The sequence below is a fragment of the Hippichthys cyanospilos genome, chromosome 12, assembly GCF_059441005.1.
Source record: "Hippichthys cyanospilos isolate Australia breed blue-spotted pipefish chromosome 12, RoL_Hcya_1.0, whole genome shotgun sequence".
Taxonomy (NCBI): Eukaryota; Metazoa; Chordata; class Actinopteri; order Syngnathiformes; family Syngnathidae; genus Hippichthys; species Hippichthys cyanospilos.
In genome coordinates this window covers 12498981-12517874 of record NC_142380.1, presented here as the reverse complement: position 1 = coordinate 12517874, position 18894 = coordinate 12498981, and the positions used below count along the sequence as shown (strand labels likewise).

The 18894-nt window shown below is 39.7% G+C and overlaps 1 protein-coding gene across 1 annotated transcript; it reads left to right on the top strand.

The window, feature by feature from the left end:
- Positions 1-805: 805 nt before the first annotated feature.
- Positions 806-16211, top strand: mmp14b (matrix metallopeptidase 14b (membrane-inserted)). The gene is made up of 10 exons (XM_088429650.1): positions 806-1196; positions 10537-10685; positions 10775-10897; positions 11489-11796; positions 12898-13059; positions 13619-13776; positions 13860-13998; positions 14076-14226; positions 14363-14478; positions 14725-16211. Exons 1-10 carry the CDS (start codon positions 1095-1097, stop codon positions 15204-15206), a joined length of 1890 nt encoding a protein of 629 aa, XP_088285776.1. The 5' UTR covers positions 806-1094; the 3' UTR covers positions 15207-16211.
- The last annotated feature ends 2683 nt before the right edge of the window (positions 16212-18894 follow it).

Genomic DNA, 18894 nt, shown 5'->3' with positions numbered 1-18894 from the left:
GGAAACACATTAGTAAATTGAGGGACCAGATGACTAAATTGAGGGAACAGAAAAAAAAAAAAAAACATACCCTGGTTTTGCAAACTACCAGATTAAATGCAGTTTAAATTTATCCAGATGGTTATGCAGGACCTGTTTTGTCTTAATAGGTCCTGATTTTTCTTTCTGAATTTAGCTTGTAGATAAACTTTGCCCAGTGTGTTTTTTTTTTTTTTTATCTTCTCAGTACAATGACTAACTTTGCTAAAGTACACAATCCGACTACTCTTATCACTACTATTTGTATTTGCATAGTGCATATATGTTTTGTATATTTTTAGTAGGCGGAAAATTTGCCTACAACGATCAAATTGTAATTTTACATTACAATTTGTCTAAAGCAGATTTTTGCACAAGGTGAGCATTAGATGGCGCAATGTTCCCTTTAAATCAATTGGAAAACGTGTCTCAGCTTTTCTCTGCATTTACAATTGTTTGTGGTCAAGTATTTCTGGCCAATCAGGTAAACTGAAAGCGGCAAGGCCATGAAAGATATAGATAGCAGATTTGAAATTTCATTTTGTAGACGACTGGAAAAAAAAAACAAAAAACAAGCACCTATATTCCAAATTTAGAAATCACACCATCAAAGTTCGATTGCGTTGTTTTAGTAATTGCCTCCACTACAAAACAATGACAATCATTAATTTTTGGGCCATTTTCTGCAAATATTTCACGACACCTTTGGGGCGGGCATTTTCTACACGGGCTGTGGGAGGCGTTTCAAACTACCACCACGTCTACATGGGGAAGACAGGAAAAGGGGATGCGGCTTAAAGGAGGAGACACAAGTGAAGCATTTCCCGACAAAATAACGGACTTTTCCCTCCTCTTGTCTTCGTAAGCTTTGAACTAAAACACGGAAAGAATGCGTGTGGTTGCAAACTAACTTCAAGTAATTGGAGATTTTGCAGGCGCTGGTAGCCGTAAGGAACCTTCAAGCTTTAGTTTGTGATTGAGTTTCTTTTGAAGAATGTTTTGACAACGCGACGGCTGCGTCAAATTCGAACACAAAAACGCCCTTTTTCTAAATAGTTTGACTAGAGAGAAACGAGATGGCACCGCGGAGGCTGAAACTGCTGCTCCGATTGCTGCTGCTGGCAGTGCTGATGGACGCGAGCACGCAGGCGGGGGCCAACAAAAAAATCAATCCTGAGGTGAGTTCGGACTGAGGTGAGAAAGTTCATAAAAATGGATGCGCAACTGGACAATGTGAAGTAACTTCAAAATGATAGGACGTAACAAACAAATGGTCACATTTGGGGGGAATTCAATTAATGCAGCAGGTCATTCTTGTTTTTCTCAAAACAGTTCCACGATCAGTGATAAGTGATCCACTTTGAGTTGTTTGGATAACAAAGACACAATCTTTTTTTTTTTTTTTTTTACCTGTCATACAAGTGTAAAAAGATAATTAAATCAACACAAACTCTAAACATAATGATTATGGATGCTGAAATCAAATGACTGCTGTCTCTGCGCATTATTGAGGCGAGCGCTTCTTTTGGTTGCAAAAATATGTTTTTGCAGTTAATACATTGTTCCCCGAACGGCATACGAATAAGGTAAGATGAGGTTTTGTGTTATGTCATATATGATACTGGGTAGCTGAAGTTGTGTGAAAACCTTCAAGGCACGTTTTCCTTTATAAGCATCCATTTTAGTTGTTGCACAATCCCCCAGAGAATGAGTTGACCGGATTGCGATAGTACGCTTTTCAACGGCTGTCATTGTCACATGATGCCGTGACATCATTACACCGTCAAAAGATTGGTTTCCTTTAATAACGCTGTGAAGAAATGTATTATTTTAGAAGCCACTAGATATTGAGAAAAAAATAGCTTAATCAAACCAAAATAAGTGTTCCTGTGTCATTTGAGCAGTACAGATTTTTTGTTAAAAAAAAAAAATATCTATATATATATATATATATATATATATATATATATATATATATATATATATATATATATATATATATATATATATATATATATATATATATATATATATATATATATATATATATGTACATGAATAAATAAATAAAATACTGCTTGACCCTTTCACAAGCACAGTCACCCCGATCAGAATGAAAAGATTAATGAAGACAAAGTGTGTTTTGAGACAGTTTTAACGTATGAGAGTTTTATACTCTTGCTTTTTGTAATCAATGTTAATACAACATGAATCAAGGAGAATAATGTCAACAAAAGTCACTTGTTGGCACTTTGCAAGCCGGGAAGGGCTTTGACCGGGGTTAGCGGAAGCAGCCCATAATGATGATAGCGCTCATGAAAACGACGAAGAGTGCTGAGAATGCAAAAGCAAGGAAGCATGCGAAGGCGAATAGGGAGAAATCTGAGTTTGTTTTGTGGTCGGGGCAGAGTCAGAGGCAATTTTTGTGGGCATGGGAGGGGGTTTCGAAGAGCTGTGGGTGCGTTAATATTTAGGGGGATGGGGAAATGTAATTGTTGACATCTGTCTTAAATTAAGGCTCAGCAGACTAGGAGACGTTCTTCAATCTCTCGAAGAAAGAGTCAGCTGTGGAAAAACACTGACCACTGATAAAAAGCAGCAGTCTTTCTGCTTTTTTTTCCCCTGTCTTTTTAAATGAATTACAATCGCTAATCAGTGGTTCACATGATTGGTTTGATCAAACAGTAGTGTCAAACTTCTTCATTATTATTCCAGCTGTCCTAGTGGAAGAATGTTACATTAGCCGTGCTGACCTACATTCAAGTGCCAAACGAAGGGAACAATTTATGATTCAAATGTAAGCACAGGACCTGGCTCACCACCAAATTTGAAATCCAGGTTTGAAACCTGAGACTATTTCACATTTAAGAGTTTGCATATGTTTGCAATATCTGCAATGAAGGCCCAACAAGACACTAACAAAATTCTAGCCAGATGATAGCAGTCTGTACTTTTCTGTTAAAACCTCTGGCATGGATGAATGGTTACCAATGGAAGATATCAAGTCATAGAGTCCTTGCCACATTTTTCTTGCAATTCAGCGCACTATATTATGATACGCAAGAGCCATGAATGGGTCTATTTCCAAATATTTTCATATATAATGCACCCAAGATGATAAGTCATATTATCTTTGTGAAGTTTTGCATGTTAAATAGTTCATTAATATGTAATAGTAAACATCACTAGTCAATATGGTAACCACCGGTTGTTTTATTACATTGGTTAATGCGAAATCCTTTCTCGGTTGACAGCTCAACAGCTGTAGACAAGTCAATACAGTCAGCATTATTTTTTTTTTTTGCGACTATTGCAAGCTGGCTGTGTTGTTTAGCTCACGCCAGTCTCACGTTGTAACATTGGAAACACGCCGCCAGAAACGCTCATCTTGCGTTCAGTCTGATGATGGCAGCCTTAGGTGAGTAGGGCAACATTTCCTGTGATTTTTTTTTAGATACGATAGCAGGTAGTTCTAGTTTCCGTATAACAATATTATGGACCTAATACATTGTGCAAACCTAACATATTGGAAGATATCTTTTGAATTAAAATTTAATAAACTCCAAGTCAACATGAAAAAGGCTAAGTAAATAACTTAGTAAAGAAAAAAAACCTTCTTTTGACAGTGAAATAGCAAAAATGATTCTCCATACTTTTTCTGTATTTGCATCAAAATGTAGCACGTTGACCAAGAAAAAAAAGTTAACCACTGTTAATAGTAAACCATAGAAAAAGTAAAACACCTCCAACAAAACATTACACTTTAATGAGCATAGTGCCTCACTATTTAATTCATTTTGCTATAAATCTGAGTGTTAGATTTCAATTTTAAATACATTGGTGACGTTGGTCTTTCATCCTGGATACATGACAAGTAGTCTTTATTCGCTTTATTTTATTCCTTTACATTATTTGGTGGAAATATGTTCTATAGGTTTTTGTATAATCCTGCCAACAAGCAACCCATAATAAACCAACATTATAAAGGCAACAAACATTTGTTTGCAATACTGAATCTAAGGCTCAAAGTGACCACAGTGTCAGATTAACATTCAATTTTTGGAAAAAAATAATCTTTCTTAGATACAGTAAACGTTTTTTGCTGTTTAGGCTTAGGTGCAAATGGCTGAGATTAGCTTGTAAAATGTAACAACTGCACAACTCATGCAATAAGTGTATGTGCATTCAAATAACATAGTACAATATGAAGTGACATCTGACTGTTTAGTTATGTAGACATTAACTGTAGGAAATGAAATCAATGGAATTAAAATTTTATTTTCTACGGATGCTCATGTCATGCACATTTTCTCTTGAACCTATTTTTGCAATTTTTTTAGTAACGGATAATCATTTTACAGTAAATGGTTAATTGGCTCTTTTATATGGCCTCTATAATTGAATACAGAATTCTCCTGCGTATTCTCCTTGTAATTAAATACGGAATATTCACTAAGGATGAGGATGATAATGAGGATGTTTATATGTTAACTTTGCGAGTGGTCAGCCGGTCTGTGTCAGCGTAATAAACACTGATGGTCACCGGATACAGACGCTGAAGTCATTTCCTTGACTTTGACTTGAAGAGGATGTGGGCATTTGGTTTTTGCTCAACCAATAAAACACCTTGGTGTGCTAACAAGCTTGTATGACATATGCACTGATACAATTAGAGATCTGTTCCGATACACTTCAAAAATATTTAATGGAATGGCTGCCATATGAGGTCATTTAATGGAAGTTAGATACTGTTGATCTGAAATGGGGGAATATCCAGCTAGGACAGTGAGGGGGCTGTTGCAGACCACAAAAGAAGGCATTATGGCCATGTGAATGATGCCATTTTTGAAGAAAGACAGAAAAGGAATCATAATCATGACGAATAGGAATCGACGGAAGGCAAAATATCCGTGTGTATAATCCTCTGTTAAAGATAACACCTATTTCAACCTATTCATTTTTTTCTTGTAGAATATTTTTGCAAGTATTAAGATGCCCCTGTTAAATACAAACATATTAACACTTTGGGAACTCATGTTATATTATTTGTGAAAGTGAGATTTGAAGTCATTTGTGTTGTTTCAAGCGGAATGACAAGTCAAAGTCAAATTTCTTTTAAACATCTTTGCAATCAAAGCCAGTTTGCTTGTTCACATGATTTTTTAACTGCTTTCCCCTTAGGAACCAGTCTTTCCTTTCTTACTTGCTCCCATCCATCCATCAATTAATTTCTTGATTCTTTTTCTTCATTAGAGCGAGGGGTGAGTTGGCGCTTGCCCCAGGTGATTTTCCCACAGGAAAAAACAACCAGAACCTAGGAACTGTGCGGCAGCTAAATGGGAACTGACGGAACCAGAAATAATCTGTTCTATGGTCAAACATCATAAACCTTTATTTGCTCTTTTTTAAACACTACTGTAACTTTACATTTAAGTATATATACCTGCTCAGATGTATATAAACATTATATGTGTGGCTCATGCAGTTTATATTTTTGCACTGACAAAGAAGAAAGACAGGAAAGTAGGACGGATGTTCCCCCCCCCCCCCCCCCCCCCCCCCCCCCCTCTCCCCTCTTATGTTTTGTTATAGACAAAGACACACCCTGATCATAAAGAGTGGGTGGCCCGAGAGTAGTATCCCTTAGGAGTGATTGATGTTGTTACAGGAAATGAGGTAATACCCAAAGTGGTAACCTCAACAAGAGGAATCGTTGCCACGAAAATGACATTTGCAGTGACGTTCACCCTTTTTGTGTGACCTTATTGTCCTTGGCCAGAAAACGGTTTGTTCACATCATTTGAGGAATTACGAGCCAAAACCTGTGAATGCACATCACAGTCGCTTGCAAGCCACTTCTAACAAAATGTGACAACTGATGGGAGTAATAATGCTGTGTAATCCATTTGGTTAGTAGTGTGAGGATCATACAGTACCTCTGAATGACTACCATCACTGGTGATCACCATTTTTTTTTCCATTGGCTCGGCGTGGATGGAACAACTGGCTCTCTTTCTGTACTGACACACTATCCCTTATCCTAACTCCCTTCCTATGCAAAATGGACATGCTCCCATTTCACTCTTGACCATTGCCATTAAGTCTTACATGTGGGTGTTTGCAACTACATTTCAAATGGCATGGTTGAGCTGCAAATATAAAATAAAATAAAGCTGTCAAAACGACGTGTAAAAAACGTTTCCATGCGGAAGTTTCACATATTTGACTTCAAAAGCCCTTTTAGTGTTGGCAGTCATTATTTGCGTAAATTCTGACCATTTCCACTTCCTGCCACCTCTTAAATTACTCAGCTTATTAGCGCTGTAAAAATAGCATCGTTTAAATGTGAATAAGACTTTGTCATGTCACTTGCAGAGGCCCTTATAAGGATGGATGGAAAAATGTTAGGCGTCTTAAAGCTTATACAGGCTCTCAGTGTCACACAACAGCAGTCTTTTGAATGAGTTGAACAAAAAAAAAAAAAACATGCTTGTGACAAAGTCTCAAATATCAGTCAAACTGGACCTGAAACAACCTTTTCCTTGTGCATTGGAACCTGTGTGGTTAAACACCACAACTTTTGATTCATACTTGGAATCCAATTTTTTTGTGGTGCACCTAGCATGGCCCGGCTACATTGGAACCTGTGTGGTTAAACACCACAACTTTTGATTCATACTCGAAATCCAATTTTTTTGTGGTGCACCTAGCATGGTCCCGCTACATAACCTTTTTTTTTCTCAATTATATTTACTATTCAAACACAGAGATCCTCACTATATAGCATACATTTTCGTTTCTGCGTAGCCATTTCATGGGTTTTTACAACATACTAAATCAAAGTATATTATCTTTAGACATTTTCATGCCTAAATCACTTTTTCAATGATATACTTGTAGTTTCAAAGTTTCTTGAACTTTTCTTAATAATAATACTTGTCTTCTGTATAAACACATTACTGACATGAAAATTTGCTTATAATTGACCAGGAGTTGGTGAGCTAAACTGTCAAGCTAACCAAAGTAATTTAGCTTCACACTTCACATTAGTAACAAGATAATCAAAATTTGAAACAGGGACACTAAATTTTTCCAGAACAGAACTTGCTTTGTTTTACTTCTCTACGCAGCTATTGATCTTAGAATGAAAGCACTTTTTTTCTGTAAAACCTTGTTCATAAAACAAAAAATCCATTGGCATAACATACCTCACAGTCCTACATTGGAAACTTACCACCAGAATCGTTAAACTTGCTACAGTCTGACAACATTTCCCATGGTTCCTTGACACTGAAACAGGAAGTAGTTCTAGTGTTGGTATGCCCCAAATGTCAATGTGAAAGTAAAGAGTTTACATTTCTTTTCATTGAGTTCAAGCCTGATTGGTTTCTGGGGGAAAAAAAAACAAACTAGACGTCGGAACGCGACCTACGTCGGGACTCGGGATAAATCGCTAAAAATTGTGACTGTCCTGGTTAACAAAGGGCTGGCAGATGAAGGTGAAATACTATTCATCACAAATTCATTTCACATGATTTGCAGAAGTCTTAACTCGATTATTCAACAATCGGTTTATTTTCCACCATTCCTAATTGGGTTCCATTGCTATAATCTGCCATGTTTCACCATCTTTTTTTGCGTGTGAGCGCAATGCGTTTCTAAGAGACAGTGAGTCTTTATGAGTGTCCACTGCTGCCCAATGTCTGAGTCACAACCAGAAAGGGCTCTTTCAAAGGTAAAGTAGTGTAAACACTCAAACCTCCATGTCTCCCTGACACAGACCAAAAGTGAGAAATTAAACCTTCTTCATGCCAAACATAGTCAAGTTGGATCAGAATCTGTTCTCTCTCATACTAGAGGACTGTAAACCTACAAGGGCTGAGCATATATTTAAAGATGTCAGCACAGCCCTGTGCACAAGTGAAGCATGTCATCCTGTCATTCTATTTACTAAGTATCAGCAGCAGATGGGCTTTGGAGGAATGATTGATAGGCTCTGGGTGTGGTCTGAAGTCTCCGGGTTTTCCAGGAGAGGGCAGAGAGGCGAAGGGGTGGAGTGATGAGGCAAAGACAGACACTTTGAGGTTTGGATGCATCGCTGAATGCAGAATTCCCTGTTTAATTACCGACTGACGTTGGAGCACCACTGGAGCCATCTGCTGAGGTTTGCCCGAGGTCCGCGTCTCACCCTGGAACACTCCCTCTCTCGCTTTGCTGTGGTGGCCTCATTGCTAGCATGTGTCCCTCTCATTTCTGAGGTCTGGGATTCAGATCTCACTCCGGTCTTGCCGCGACGCGAATGAAGACGGGTGAAATAGATGGACGAGCGCAATTAATAGGACAAAAACTCAAACGAAGTTGTTCTGAATAAAGATCTGCTACTTTTCGATATTTCCCATCCGTCCCTCCATCCAAATTGGGAGTAGGAAGGCCCCTCAAACATTGTATTTTCTGCTTCAAAATGTTTATCCATTTGATCCGGAAGGGGTAGAGATCTTAGTCAGACCAACTAAAGAGCTTGCTGCTTCTGGCTGCAGATGCTGATTGGCTGAAAGCAGTAAACTGATTTTTATCGTGCAGCTTTTCACTCTGTGTCATTGGTGTTTAATTCAGTTGCTTTTTGTGAGTTTAATGATAAATAACTAAACAAAGATTCAGCGGAAAATTGTCACATGGACATCAGTCATGTGACACTGACATCTTATTTTTGTCATAGATTTTTTTTTCTCCCATCAATCAATAGATAAGGGCTATAGTAAGAGTTAGTGTTGCTAAGACGTATTTTTTTGGATTTTTTTTAATTATTTTTTTATGTCAAGTGTTCACACAGAACAAGACCATTATTGTCAACATGGCAATTCCTTAGTATAATGACATACAGGATAAATTTAGGAGAAAATTCTTCACCATGCCAATCAAATGCAGGCAACATTGCAAGCTGTTGTCAAACCAAACAGCTAAGTTGGTAGTAAATAATCGGAAATTTAGTACACAAGTGTCAAAATTGCCTAAGACTCCATTTGCACAGTCTTTTTGTGATGAAATTGTCATTAATTTATGCAGGAAAGAAACTTGCACTGATAAATGTTTCAGTTTGTAATTTTGCAAGCATGCATTGCGCATGTTGGGCTTCAAGACGGCACCTGTCAAGAGCATTGGCCAAATTAATTTGACACATAATGATGGTGGAAGCATTGACAGCCAATCCTACCTTTTTTTGGCTTGCGTTCAATGCATGTCAGTTTTCTTCTCTCATTGTGCTCGATCAGAGTCAGTCAGTCTCATAGTTTTCCAGAGTCACTACTGAAAAAAAGGTCATTGAATCCCATCTCTATTGACTTTGGAAAATATTGAGACAGACTCAGATTGGCCACAATCTCGCCAAGAAAATTATGCTCATAGAATGGGAACCCCCTCAAGTATGCCTATGCGCATGTTGTCTCTAAAATTAATTTGAACAAGCTGCTTTTAGGTTGCTTTAATACAACCCGCGAGATAAATAACACATTTGGATGCAATGTTCTTTTGATAAACCATGTATAGTTTCCCTTCTGAGTGCCACAAGTACCCTTTAAGGTAAATCAAGTATTAGAATCATATCAGCATGCTGCGTATGAATATTGCAAAAATTTTGAAATTATTGGTGTTGTTAAACATCAGCAATGATCAAATGTTGCGGGGAGCATAATTTTGCTGCAATCTTAAAAGATTTGACATTTCATCCATACACATAGAAAAGGTCATTCGGTGTGACTACAACAGAATACCAAAGTGGGTTAAGTTTTGCATTCACAATACCCTCAGTGTTATTTTTTTCGACTTTCGGTCACAGAGGGAAAGAAGCTGTGTGGGAGATGTGCCGAGCAAAGCCGCTGGCGTCTGTCCAAGTGTTGAGCCAGCGCCGCGGTGAAATGGTTTTTCCAGGGGAAAGTAAGGTCAAGTTCAGCCTGAGAATTCTGAAGAACTTGATGAGCATTGCAGCACTACCCCCAAATCAGAGGAGTAACTAGCACGAAACTGCAGTGAAAAAGTCACGTTATTGTTTTATTCTAAAGAGGGAATTTCCTCGAGCGGTTCCGGGCTTGCTGGGGTTTTGTCGAAACTTGAGCTGCGTTTGCTGTTGGAGCAGTGCTTTGGACTGGGTTTTACTTTCAGTAAGTTATAGCCCTACGCTGGCCGACTGTTGATGGTCGAATGGCTTTTGGAGATAGTTACTCAACGAAGAAATCCAGAGAGGCTTCGGATGATGCTACACTTGTTGGCAGCAGTACGCCAAAACAGCTCATTTTGTGCAACAAAGTGGAATTACAACAGCTGCACTTAATGCCTCAACATCAAATTCGCGTGATTTGGACTATCCAAACACATTCTGTTCTATTATCCTCATCAAGGTCCAAAAAATTCAAGATGTGTTGTGTCAGCGTTGTTGAGGAATTCTGTCTGTCTGTTTGGAGTTGAGCAATTTCTATTTTGTTTTTTATTTTAGAGTAAGCTAACATGTCTCTTTTTTTTTGGCAGTCTTGGCTGCAACAATATGGTTACCTTCCCCCAGGTGACATGCGGACACACACCCAGCGTTCGCCACACTCCGTCTCCTCAGCCATCGCCGCCATGCAAAGGTTCTATGGCCTCACGGTCACCGGTTCTTTTGACACCAACACCATTGAGTGAGTAGCCTTCGGAAAAAAAACACAGTTCCGTTATAGGTTAACGACGCGATGAGAGAACTCTTGTGATCAAATGTATCGTCCGGCAGGGCGATGCAGCGACCTCGCTGTGGTGTGCCGGACAAGTTCGGCGCTGAGTTGAAAACCAACCTGAGGAGGAAGCGTTATGCCATCCAGGGCTTGAAGTGGACTAAGAACCAAATCACATTTTCGTAAGTGATTCATGAACATCCATCCATATATCTTTTTTTAAGCCTGTCCAAAATCATTTGGTGCTGCAGCTTATGCCACCTGACCTATGGCTTAAATTAGTCACATTTGTTACTTTTGTTCAACAGATGGATTTATACACATAGAACTGTATTGAAGGATCAAAGAAACCTATTACAGTCATTGAAACTTAATATACAGTCGTTTATTTATTCATTTTTATGTGATTTTACTCAGTAAATATTTTCTAAACTTCATAGAAAATAGCTGTTGAAAAATGCGATTAACTGTGATTAATTATGGAAAGGTTTGCAATTATATAGCTAACAAATAATCATTTGTCAGCGCTCTTATATATATAGTCATTTCTAACATTTATTTTTTTATTAACATTAACATTAATTTTTTTTCAAGGCTTGCTCCAGCAACATTGAAGCGCTTTTATCCCCCTTTATACACGTCATTGTCTTAATAAAAAAACAATTATAAAATACTCTCCGCAGTTCACGGAGAAACTTTGCCCTTAAACAGAATTTCTAGTCCTGTTCTTGTCATTTTCCAACTTTTAAAAGACAATATTTGTCCATCCTCAGAATACAGAACTACACTCCAAAAGTGGGCGAGTACGAGACCCACGAGGCCATCAGACGGGCCTTTAAGGTGTGGGAGCGCGTCACCCCGCTGCAGTTCCGGGAGATCCCCTACCATTACATACGGGACAAGGTGGAGGAGTTTGCGGATATCATGATCTTCTTCGCTGAGGGTTTCCACGGCGACAGCAGCCCTTTTGATGGCGAAGGAGGCTTCCTGGCCCATGCTTACTTCCCTGGTGTTGGCATTGGGGGTGACACCCACTTTGATGCAGCTGAGCCTTGGACTATTGGAAACCGGGATCTGTTGGGTAAGGAAAGTCTTTTGAGAAACTGAGGATGTTGTTTCTGTCATTAGTGTCATTCACAAGCTAACAACAAGTGAGCACAGTCCTGGGAAATGTTCTGGCTGTTTTGCTGCTGTATCCTACAAGTGCTGGCATGTCCTCTCTTGCGTTGGTATGAGGGAGTTAATTCCCAGAGTCACGCTTAAAAGATGGGGAAGTGTTTATTTCTGGATTGCCTTGTGTCAGTCTTCACATGACCTGCAAATGTTTGGACATGTTCCATTGTTTTTGATTAACAGACAGGTCAAGTATTTGTGTGAATGTTAGTCACCTCAAAGGCACAAAAAACGGCCTCTCACATGCAAAGTCAATTTGAGCATTTATTTGATCAACTTATTATCCCTTCATAAAGTATGTCATGTATTAAATTGTTGCCTTTGCTATTTGAAACGGTTATCGACTACATTGTGATGTTGTTTTGAAATCAATTGTTTTTACATCCTCCCATTAATATATTACAATTATTTTACTCATACACTACTACTAGTGGGTATATTTGTGCGACAGAACTCATTCTGATAAATATTGTGTTTGAGGAATATGATTTATGAGGCAAAATCCACCCGTATTTTTCCATCTGAGGTGGACGGCCATTTTACCTCAAGTGAAAATGACATCACACTTTGTAAACCCTTAAGTAATAACCAATCATGGCTAACCTGTTTTCTGAGATTTGCCATGTGACCTCTGTAAGTTGAGCCATGGTAGGTTGTTATTTGAACCTTGATTAGTTACGATCTGATTTTCAGTTGATGGGAAGTGGCAAAATGGCTGCCCTCTGAGATTAAAACAGGTGGATTTTGATAGCTAATTCATCTTCCACACACACAAAGATAAGACTGCCGGTTTTAGACTCGTGGAGGCTGCGTAGACCATATTGTAAAGACATTTAAGTGGTCCACTTCACCTTTGAGGCATTTGGAAGACGTAAAACTATTGAGCAAAAAAATGGTCTGGAGCTCATCCACTGTGATAAATGATGTCGTGGAAAAACAACATTCAGTATGCCTTCCTTTTCTTCCTATTCCTACTTAGTCACGTTTCGTAATTTTGCGGTGCCCGCAGGCAATGATATATTCCTGGTTGCGGTGCACGAGTTGGGACACGCTCTCGGTTTGGAGCATTCCAGTGACCCCTCAGCCATTATGGCTCCCTTTTACCAATGGATGGACACTGAGAACTTCCAACTTCCTGAGGATGATCTCAGGGGCATACAACAACTTTACGGTGGGTGCTGGACGCTGTTTTTTAAACTTCTCAGTGAGATTATTTCCTGTACTTTTCCTCAGCAGGTATATTTAAAAATATCTTATTTTTCACAAACTGCTATCTGGACGTTGCCTTAAAGGGACAATGTGTAAGATTCAGGCTGTTTTTCATTACGGACAGCAGGGGGTGCTGCAGGTACTGCATTTACCATTGTCCGTAGCTATAACAAACATGGCCGCCTCTGGAGAAGTCCCACCACCCATGTAATATAATTTCATGATAACTAGACCTGTGAGTATTTTTAAAACATACTCTTGGTCATTAAGAACACATTCATTTGCAAGTTTTTGGAACTTACAATCACTTATTGTATTCCTTTTTAATGATAAAAGGTCTAAATCTTACACACTGTCCCTTTAAGAAAACTTCTCAGGGGAAGCACACCTCACATTTTGTCCTAATTTTTATGTCTTGTTTTTTTTACTGTCTGGTCTAGTGTATTGTATCGCATGAATGCCACAGCTAGTACGCAATTATTACTTATTGCTACTTTTCCCCGCACAATGTCTCATTTCAGGATCTGGATCAGGCCCTCAGCCCCCATTTGTGACACCTCGAATACCAACAGACACAACTCCCGGATATACGCCAGACAAACCTCGTTTTGGACCAAACATTTGCGATGGACACTTTGACACCATCGCCATTCTCAGAGGAGAAATGTTTGTGTTTAAGGTAAAGCAGATTCAGTAAATCTTGTTTGGGCAGGTTTTAACAACATTTAGGACATTTGTTTGTTTTTGTTTCCCCCCTCTTAGGATAAATGGTTCTGGCGAGTGCGTAACAACCATGTGATGGATGGATACCCAATGCCTATTGGTCACTTCTGGCGAGGTCTGCCCACTCTCATCAACGCTGCTTTTGAAAGGGAGGACGGCACGTTTGCATTCTTCAAAGGTTAATTTGACTTTTTAGTATTTGACCAAATAAATATATTGGTTTCTTAAAGTTTTGTTTCTCCTCTCTCCAATTAGGTGACAGATACTGGGTCTTTAGTGAATCTGTTCTAGATTCTGGTTACCCCAGGAAGCTAAGGGAAATGGGGACTGGCCTCCCGAAAGATCGGATAGACGCCGCACTTTATTACACTCCCACTGGACAGACGTTCTTCTTCAGGGGAGACAAGTCAGTCTTAACTTTTTGTCTCAATGTAGAAACTAAATCCCATTTGGGTATTAAGACCTGAGCACCTTCCAGTAGCAGCTCAGATCAGTGGAACAACAATTAACGGCTTCCTAACCTTTCTCTTTTATTTTTGTAGGTATTACCGCTTTAATGAAGCATCGCGAAGTGTTGACGAAGGTTATCCAAGGCCCATCAATGTGTGGCAAGGGGTGCCCGATAATATCAAGGCGGCCTTCATGAGCAAAGATCAAGGTAAGTGGTGTTTTTCCTCTTTCACAGAGCAATTCACCTTAACATGTGCGGCCAGAACCTTGGGAATTGTTCCATACCGATCGTGGTTTAGATGTAACGAAACTTGTCGCTCTTGAACACCAATCAACTGTGGTTCAAAAACCACATCAGAGCAATCAGCAATGCGAAATGGCTTATTTTGAAACTTGAATACAAATTAAAAAAAAAAAAGATTTAACACATACATGCTTTTCTTCTCCTCCTCAGCATACACCTACTTTTATAAGGCCAATAAGTACTGGAAGTTCAACAATCAGATGATGCGCGTCGAGCCCGGCTACCCTAAATCAGCTCTACGCGATTGGATGGGCTGCCCCAACGAAGACCCCAAGACGGACGGAGGAAAAGGCGGCCATGACAAGGACAAAGAGAGGGACCACAATGACGACGATAAAGACAGGAGTCGAGACAGGGAGACAGACAAGGAGAGAGAGAAGGACAGAGAGCGAGAGAGAGAAACGGAGACAAAGGTGGATCGGGAAGAGGAAGTGGAGGATACCGAAGTGATCATTATCGAGGTGGACGAGGAGGGAAGGGCGGGAAGTGGCGGGGGGGCAGCGGCTGTGGTTATTCCATTGTTCCTCTTGGTGTGTGTGATCGCAACGCTGGCAGCTTTAGTGTTTATCCGTCGCTATGGTACTCCTCGCCGACTCCTCTACTGCCAACGGTCCTTACTGGACAAGGTGTAGTTGGAACAGGGGAGGAGGGAGCGACAGAGGGAGGAAAGAACGACGGGGATCGAAAGAGAAACAAATGGAAGGTGGCGTTCGACAAAATTAGATTAAATGTGAGGAACGGCGGCGCACTTCACTTTTGAGACCACTGAAAGGTTCTTTTTGCTCTGTCACTCAACCACTCGGGCCTTCCATTTGCTTCTCTGGCCTTGTGGGGACTGACGCCAGCTCACGGCTGTTTGTTTTAGCCTTTTTTCAATGTCTTGTTGTCAAGTTGATGTCATTGGTCAGCATTTGTGGCCTCTTCACGGCATACCATCGGAGCATGTTCCTCGTGTAAGCAAATTTGCGTGTTAGCCCCCCCATACACACTCACACACCAGCAATATACTGTACAACACACACACACACACACACACGGTTGTTTCTCTTTGCACTCACAGAAACTCATACAAACCACAAAATCATTGTGTTTTTTAAACCCTCCAGTAAAATAGAGCCAAGTGTGAACCGTAAAAGGGAAAGAAAACATCAGCGTGAGCAATAAACTGTGTTTCCCCTTTTTTCATATAAATGCTGATGTTGTCATTATTATTATGACCAATACTATTATTGTTGTTGTCTGTGTCATGAATGTGTTTTTTTTTTGTACATTGTCATTAAAAAGTCCTGCTGGACAGTGACATACAGTTTTAAAAGTGGCCTTAATTTTATATGTGGGAATAGTGAACTGGGGACGCGGGTTATTATTTGTTATTGAAAATTGTTTTTATTTGATCTTCAAATGAAAATAAATCCAAAATCTGAAATCATGGCTTCCACTTCTTTTCATTGTATTTGTCTACCCTTCACAATATGGTGCTAACTTGACTTGTCAAGGTTGAAGAGAAACCTCACAGCAATAATGATGATACTAGTGATGATGATAATAATGAGAATGACCTTAGTTTTCTTGATGAGATTGTGTCTGTGCTCTTTACATTTGGACCTTTCTTACAAAATAAAGACATTTCAAAAGTATATTTGTTGTGTGAGTTTCACTAGGCATTTAACAAGCTGCTCCTTTAACCTGCATGTTACCATCCAAAAATTATTCCACTCATAATACTGGCACGAAAGTCACAATTTTTGTAACCAATAACACTATACGGCCAACACTGCTAATCAACAAGTAAAATGATACACACACACACACATACACAGAGCGTGGGGATTTCTAGCCCATCATTAGGGGTAATCAAGTACCCTTGAATTGAATCTGAGCATTTGTGAAATCCAAAAGTTTATTATTTGTTTTTAATGTATTAAACAAGCAGAGGAAGTGTGTCAATATACTGTACTTTCCTCCTGTAATATTCAGAAAGTACAGTCATGGATGAATCAGGATATGTGGAACACTACTTATTTTGTAAGGGGAAATTTTAGCCTTGCCTATTTTCGAGTGTTAAAGTTGATTAAAGTTGTAAAACCCAATTGATTGACTTTTGTGCCCTCCTTCAGGTCTTCAACTGTCCTCCTGGACCTCCAGCTTTCTTGCTCCCCAGCCTCTATTAGCGGCGATCGGAAAATATCGGGAAGGGGAATTGGGTTGGAAAAAGGGGAATGCGTCCAAATCCTAAGTAGAAACAGGAATAAAGATGATCGAGCCGTTGCACAGCAGGAAAACATATCTCAGCTGTATGGTTGTGTGTGTGCGCATGTGCGTGTGGGTTTTCTCCTGATTTTATAGGATCACATGTGGAGTACTTTCTTTCTAATGAAGCAATTCAGTTGGTAAACATTTAATCCTGGTCTTGTTTGTTGTAAAGCACGTGTGTCTGTTGAAAATGCACTCAGTATTTGTGTGTATTACACTGGCTCTGATTTTTATGAGCCAGTAAAAGTTCAAATAAGTTAAGGTGTCACCCCACTTCAAAATGACCTATTTGGCTTACGTGTCACCATAAGTGTGACTGACAGTAAGGGGGCTGAGCTAATATGTGATGTTATGACAGCAATGCAACTTTGCAGTAAACATCATGTTTTCTTAGTCGCCTAAAGCCCCACCAAAATTAAAAAAAAAGAAAAAGGAGGCGCCCGGTTGTCTCTGCTTTGTTGAAGTGTTTTGAAGAGTCAGGAGTGAAGTCACGAGGCTGTTTGCAGGATGAAGGAGGAGTTGGGGGGGGGGGGGGATTAAGTCACATTTGGAGACCAGAATTCCATGAGCTACATCTGGAATTCCAAATGCATCACATGCGAAGCAGGACACGGCAATGTTGTGGCGGCTGGCGCAGGATGCAATGTTATTAGGTGAAACTGCATTTTGTATGAAGTTGTTATTAATGTAGGTTGACAATCAAAAAATGTAGCCATGGTGCTCAAGTGTTTCTGTCTCTCCCTGCTGATTCCGCAAAGTGAAGAGAAGAATCAGCACAACACATTGCAGCTTCTTTTTTTTCTGCCTCTGTGTAACTAGAGAGGTTTTTCTCTCTACAAATAGAACCACTTTTCCAACCAAGATAAAACGAAAACTGTTGCTTGACTACACTGCTGCCTGGAAAGTCACAAGGTGGCCTCGTGTCATGTCACAAACCTCATCAATCAGTGTTTTGAGCAGTTTTTCTCCTTGCAGGACACTTCCTGTTTCAGTTTAATGTATTTGGCCTGCCGGCTCAGGAGTGGAAATTTCCCATCGGAGGAGGTTCTACTCTGGTCCGCTGTGCCTCATATAATGACCAACCCATACATCAAAGTGGAATTCCAGGACAATGCTAACAGAAAGACTGCCGGGTTGCCTTTTTATTCAAATGAGAATCTTGAACCCTTACCTGTCAACAAGGACGTCGGCTGAGGTAGTTCTGGACGTTCATAAGGATGCTGGCAAGTGGCCTCAAAGGCTACATATGGATTTTATTAGCATGTGCTAAACCACATCCTGCTATGTGCAGCATGGCCTCAAACAGTAACACAGGGTTTGCCATAACCTGGATTTTCTTCATTTATGGCCGAGAATGACTTTCACTTAATTTGTTTCCAAACTTTTGACTTCTACCCTTCATGAATGGAGGTAAATGGTGGTGATGATGACGATCTGGCAATACATCCCTTTCCGTTTTGGCATGTTTAGATCTGATCAAACTCCGAAGAAATAGGTTCCTGCTGTTTAGCACTCCTAATAACAAAAAACAGTTACGAAAATGGAGGAAGAGAAAAATTGGACCCGGCTCTATTAACCCAACAGTTGGATATTGCACATCCTTACATCACTACAAGAATCAACCACAAAAACAAACACGTCGTTAAATGAGTAACTTTGACAGTGACAGCTAAGTAAATTTGATTTCTTTGGTATTGGACCTGATGTTCTACTTGTTGTGTGCTAGTATTAAAAATGTCATGGTTTGTGTTTAGCGAGTGGTTCAAGGGTGACGTATGATATACTTCATGGTTTACCATCGTACTAGATTTTCTCAACAGTGCACTTTCACTCACCATTGGCCCCTCCAAGATGAATCTTAACCATCAAAAGTCAAAAAGAGGATCCGTGCTGGGTGTGGTGCAGTCTCCCGAAGGGAGGTATTGTGTGGGTGAAATAAAAAATACAGGTGCAAGGAAGTTGAACCATCAACATTGAACTTTTTCTTTCCCAAGAACCGTCAGTCTCATGCGGCCTGGTTTTTTCCCCAAGCCTGTCAGGAAAACACCTCTGACATGAAATGCTGAT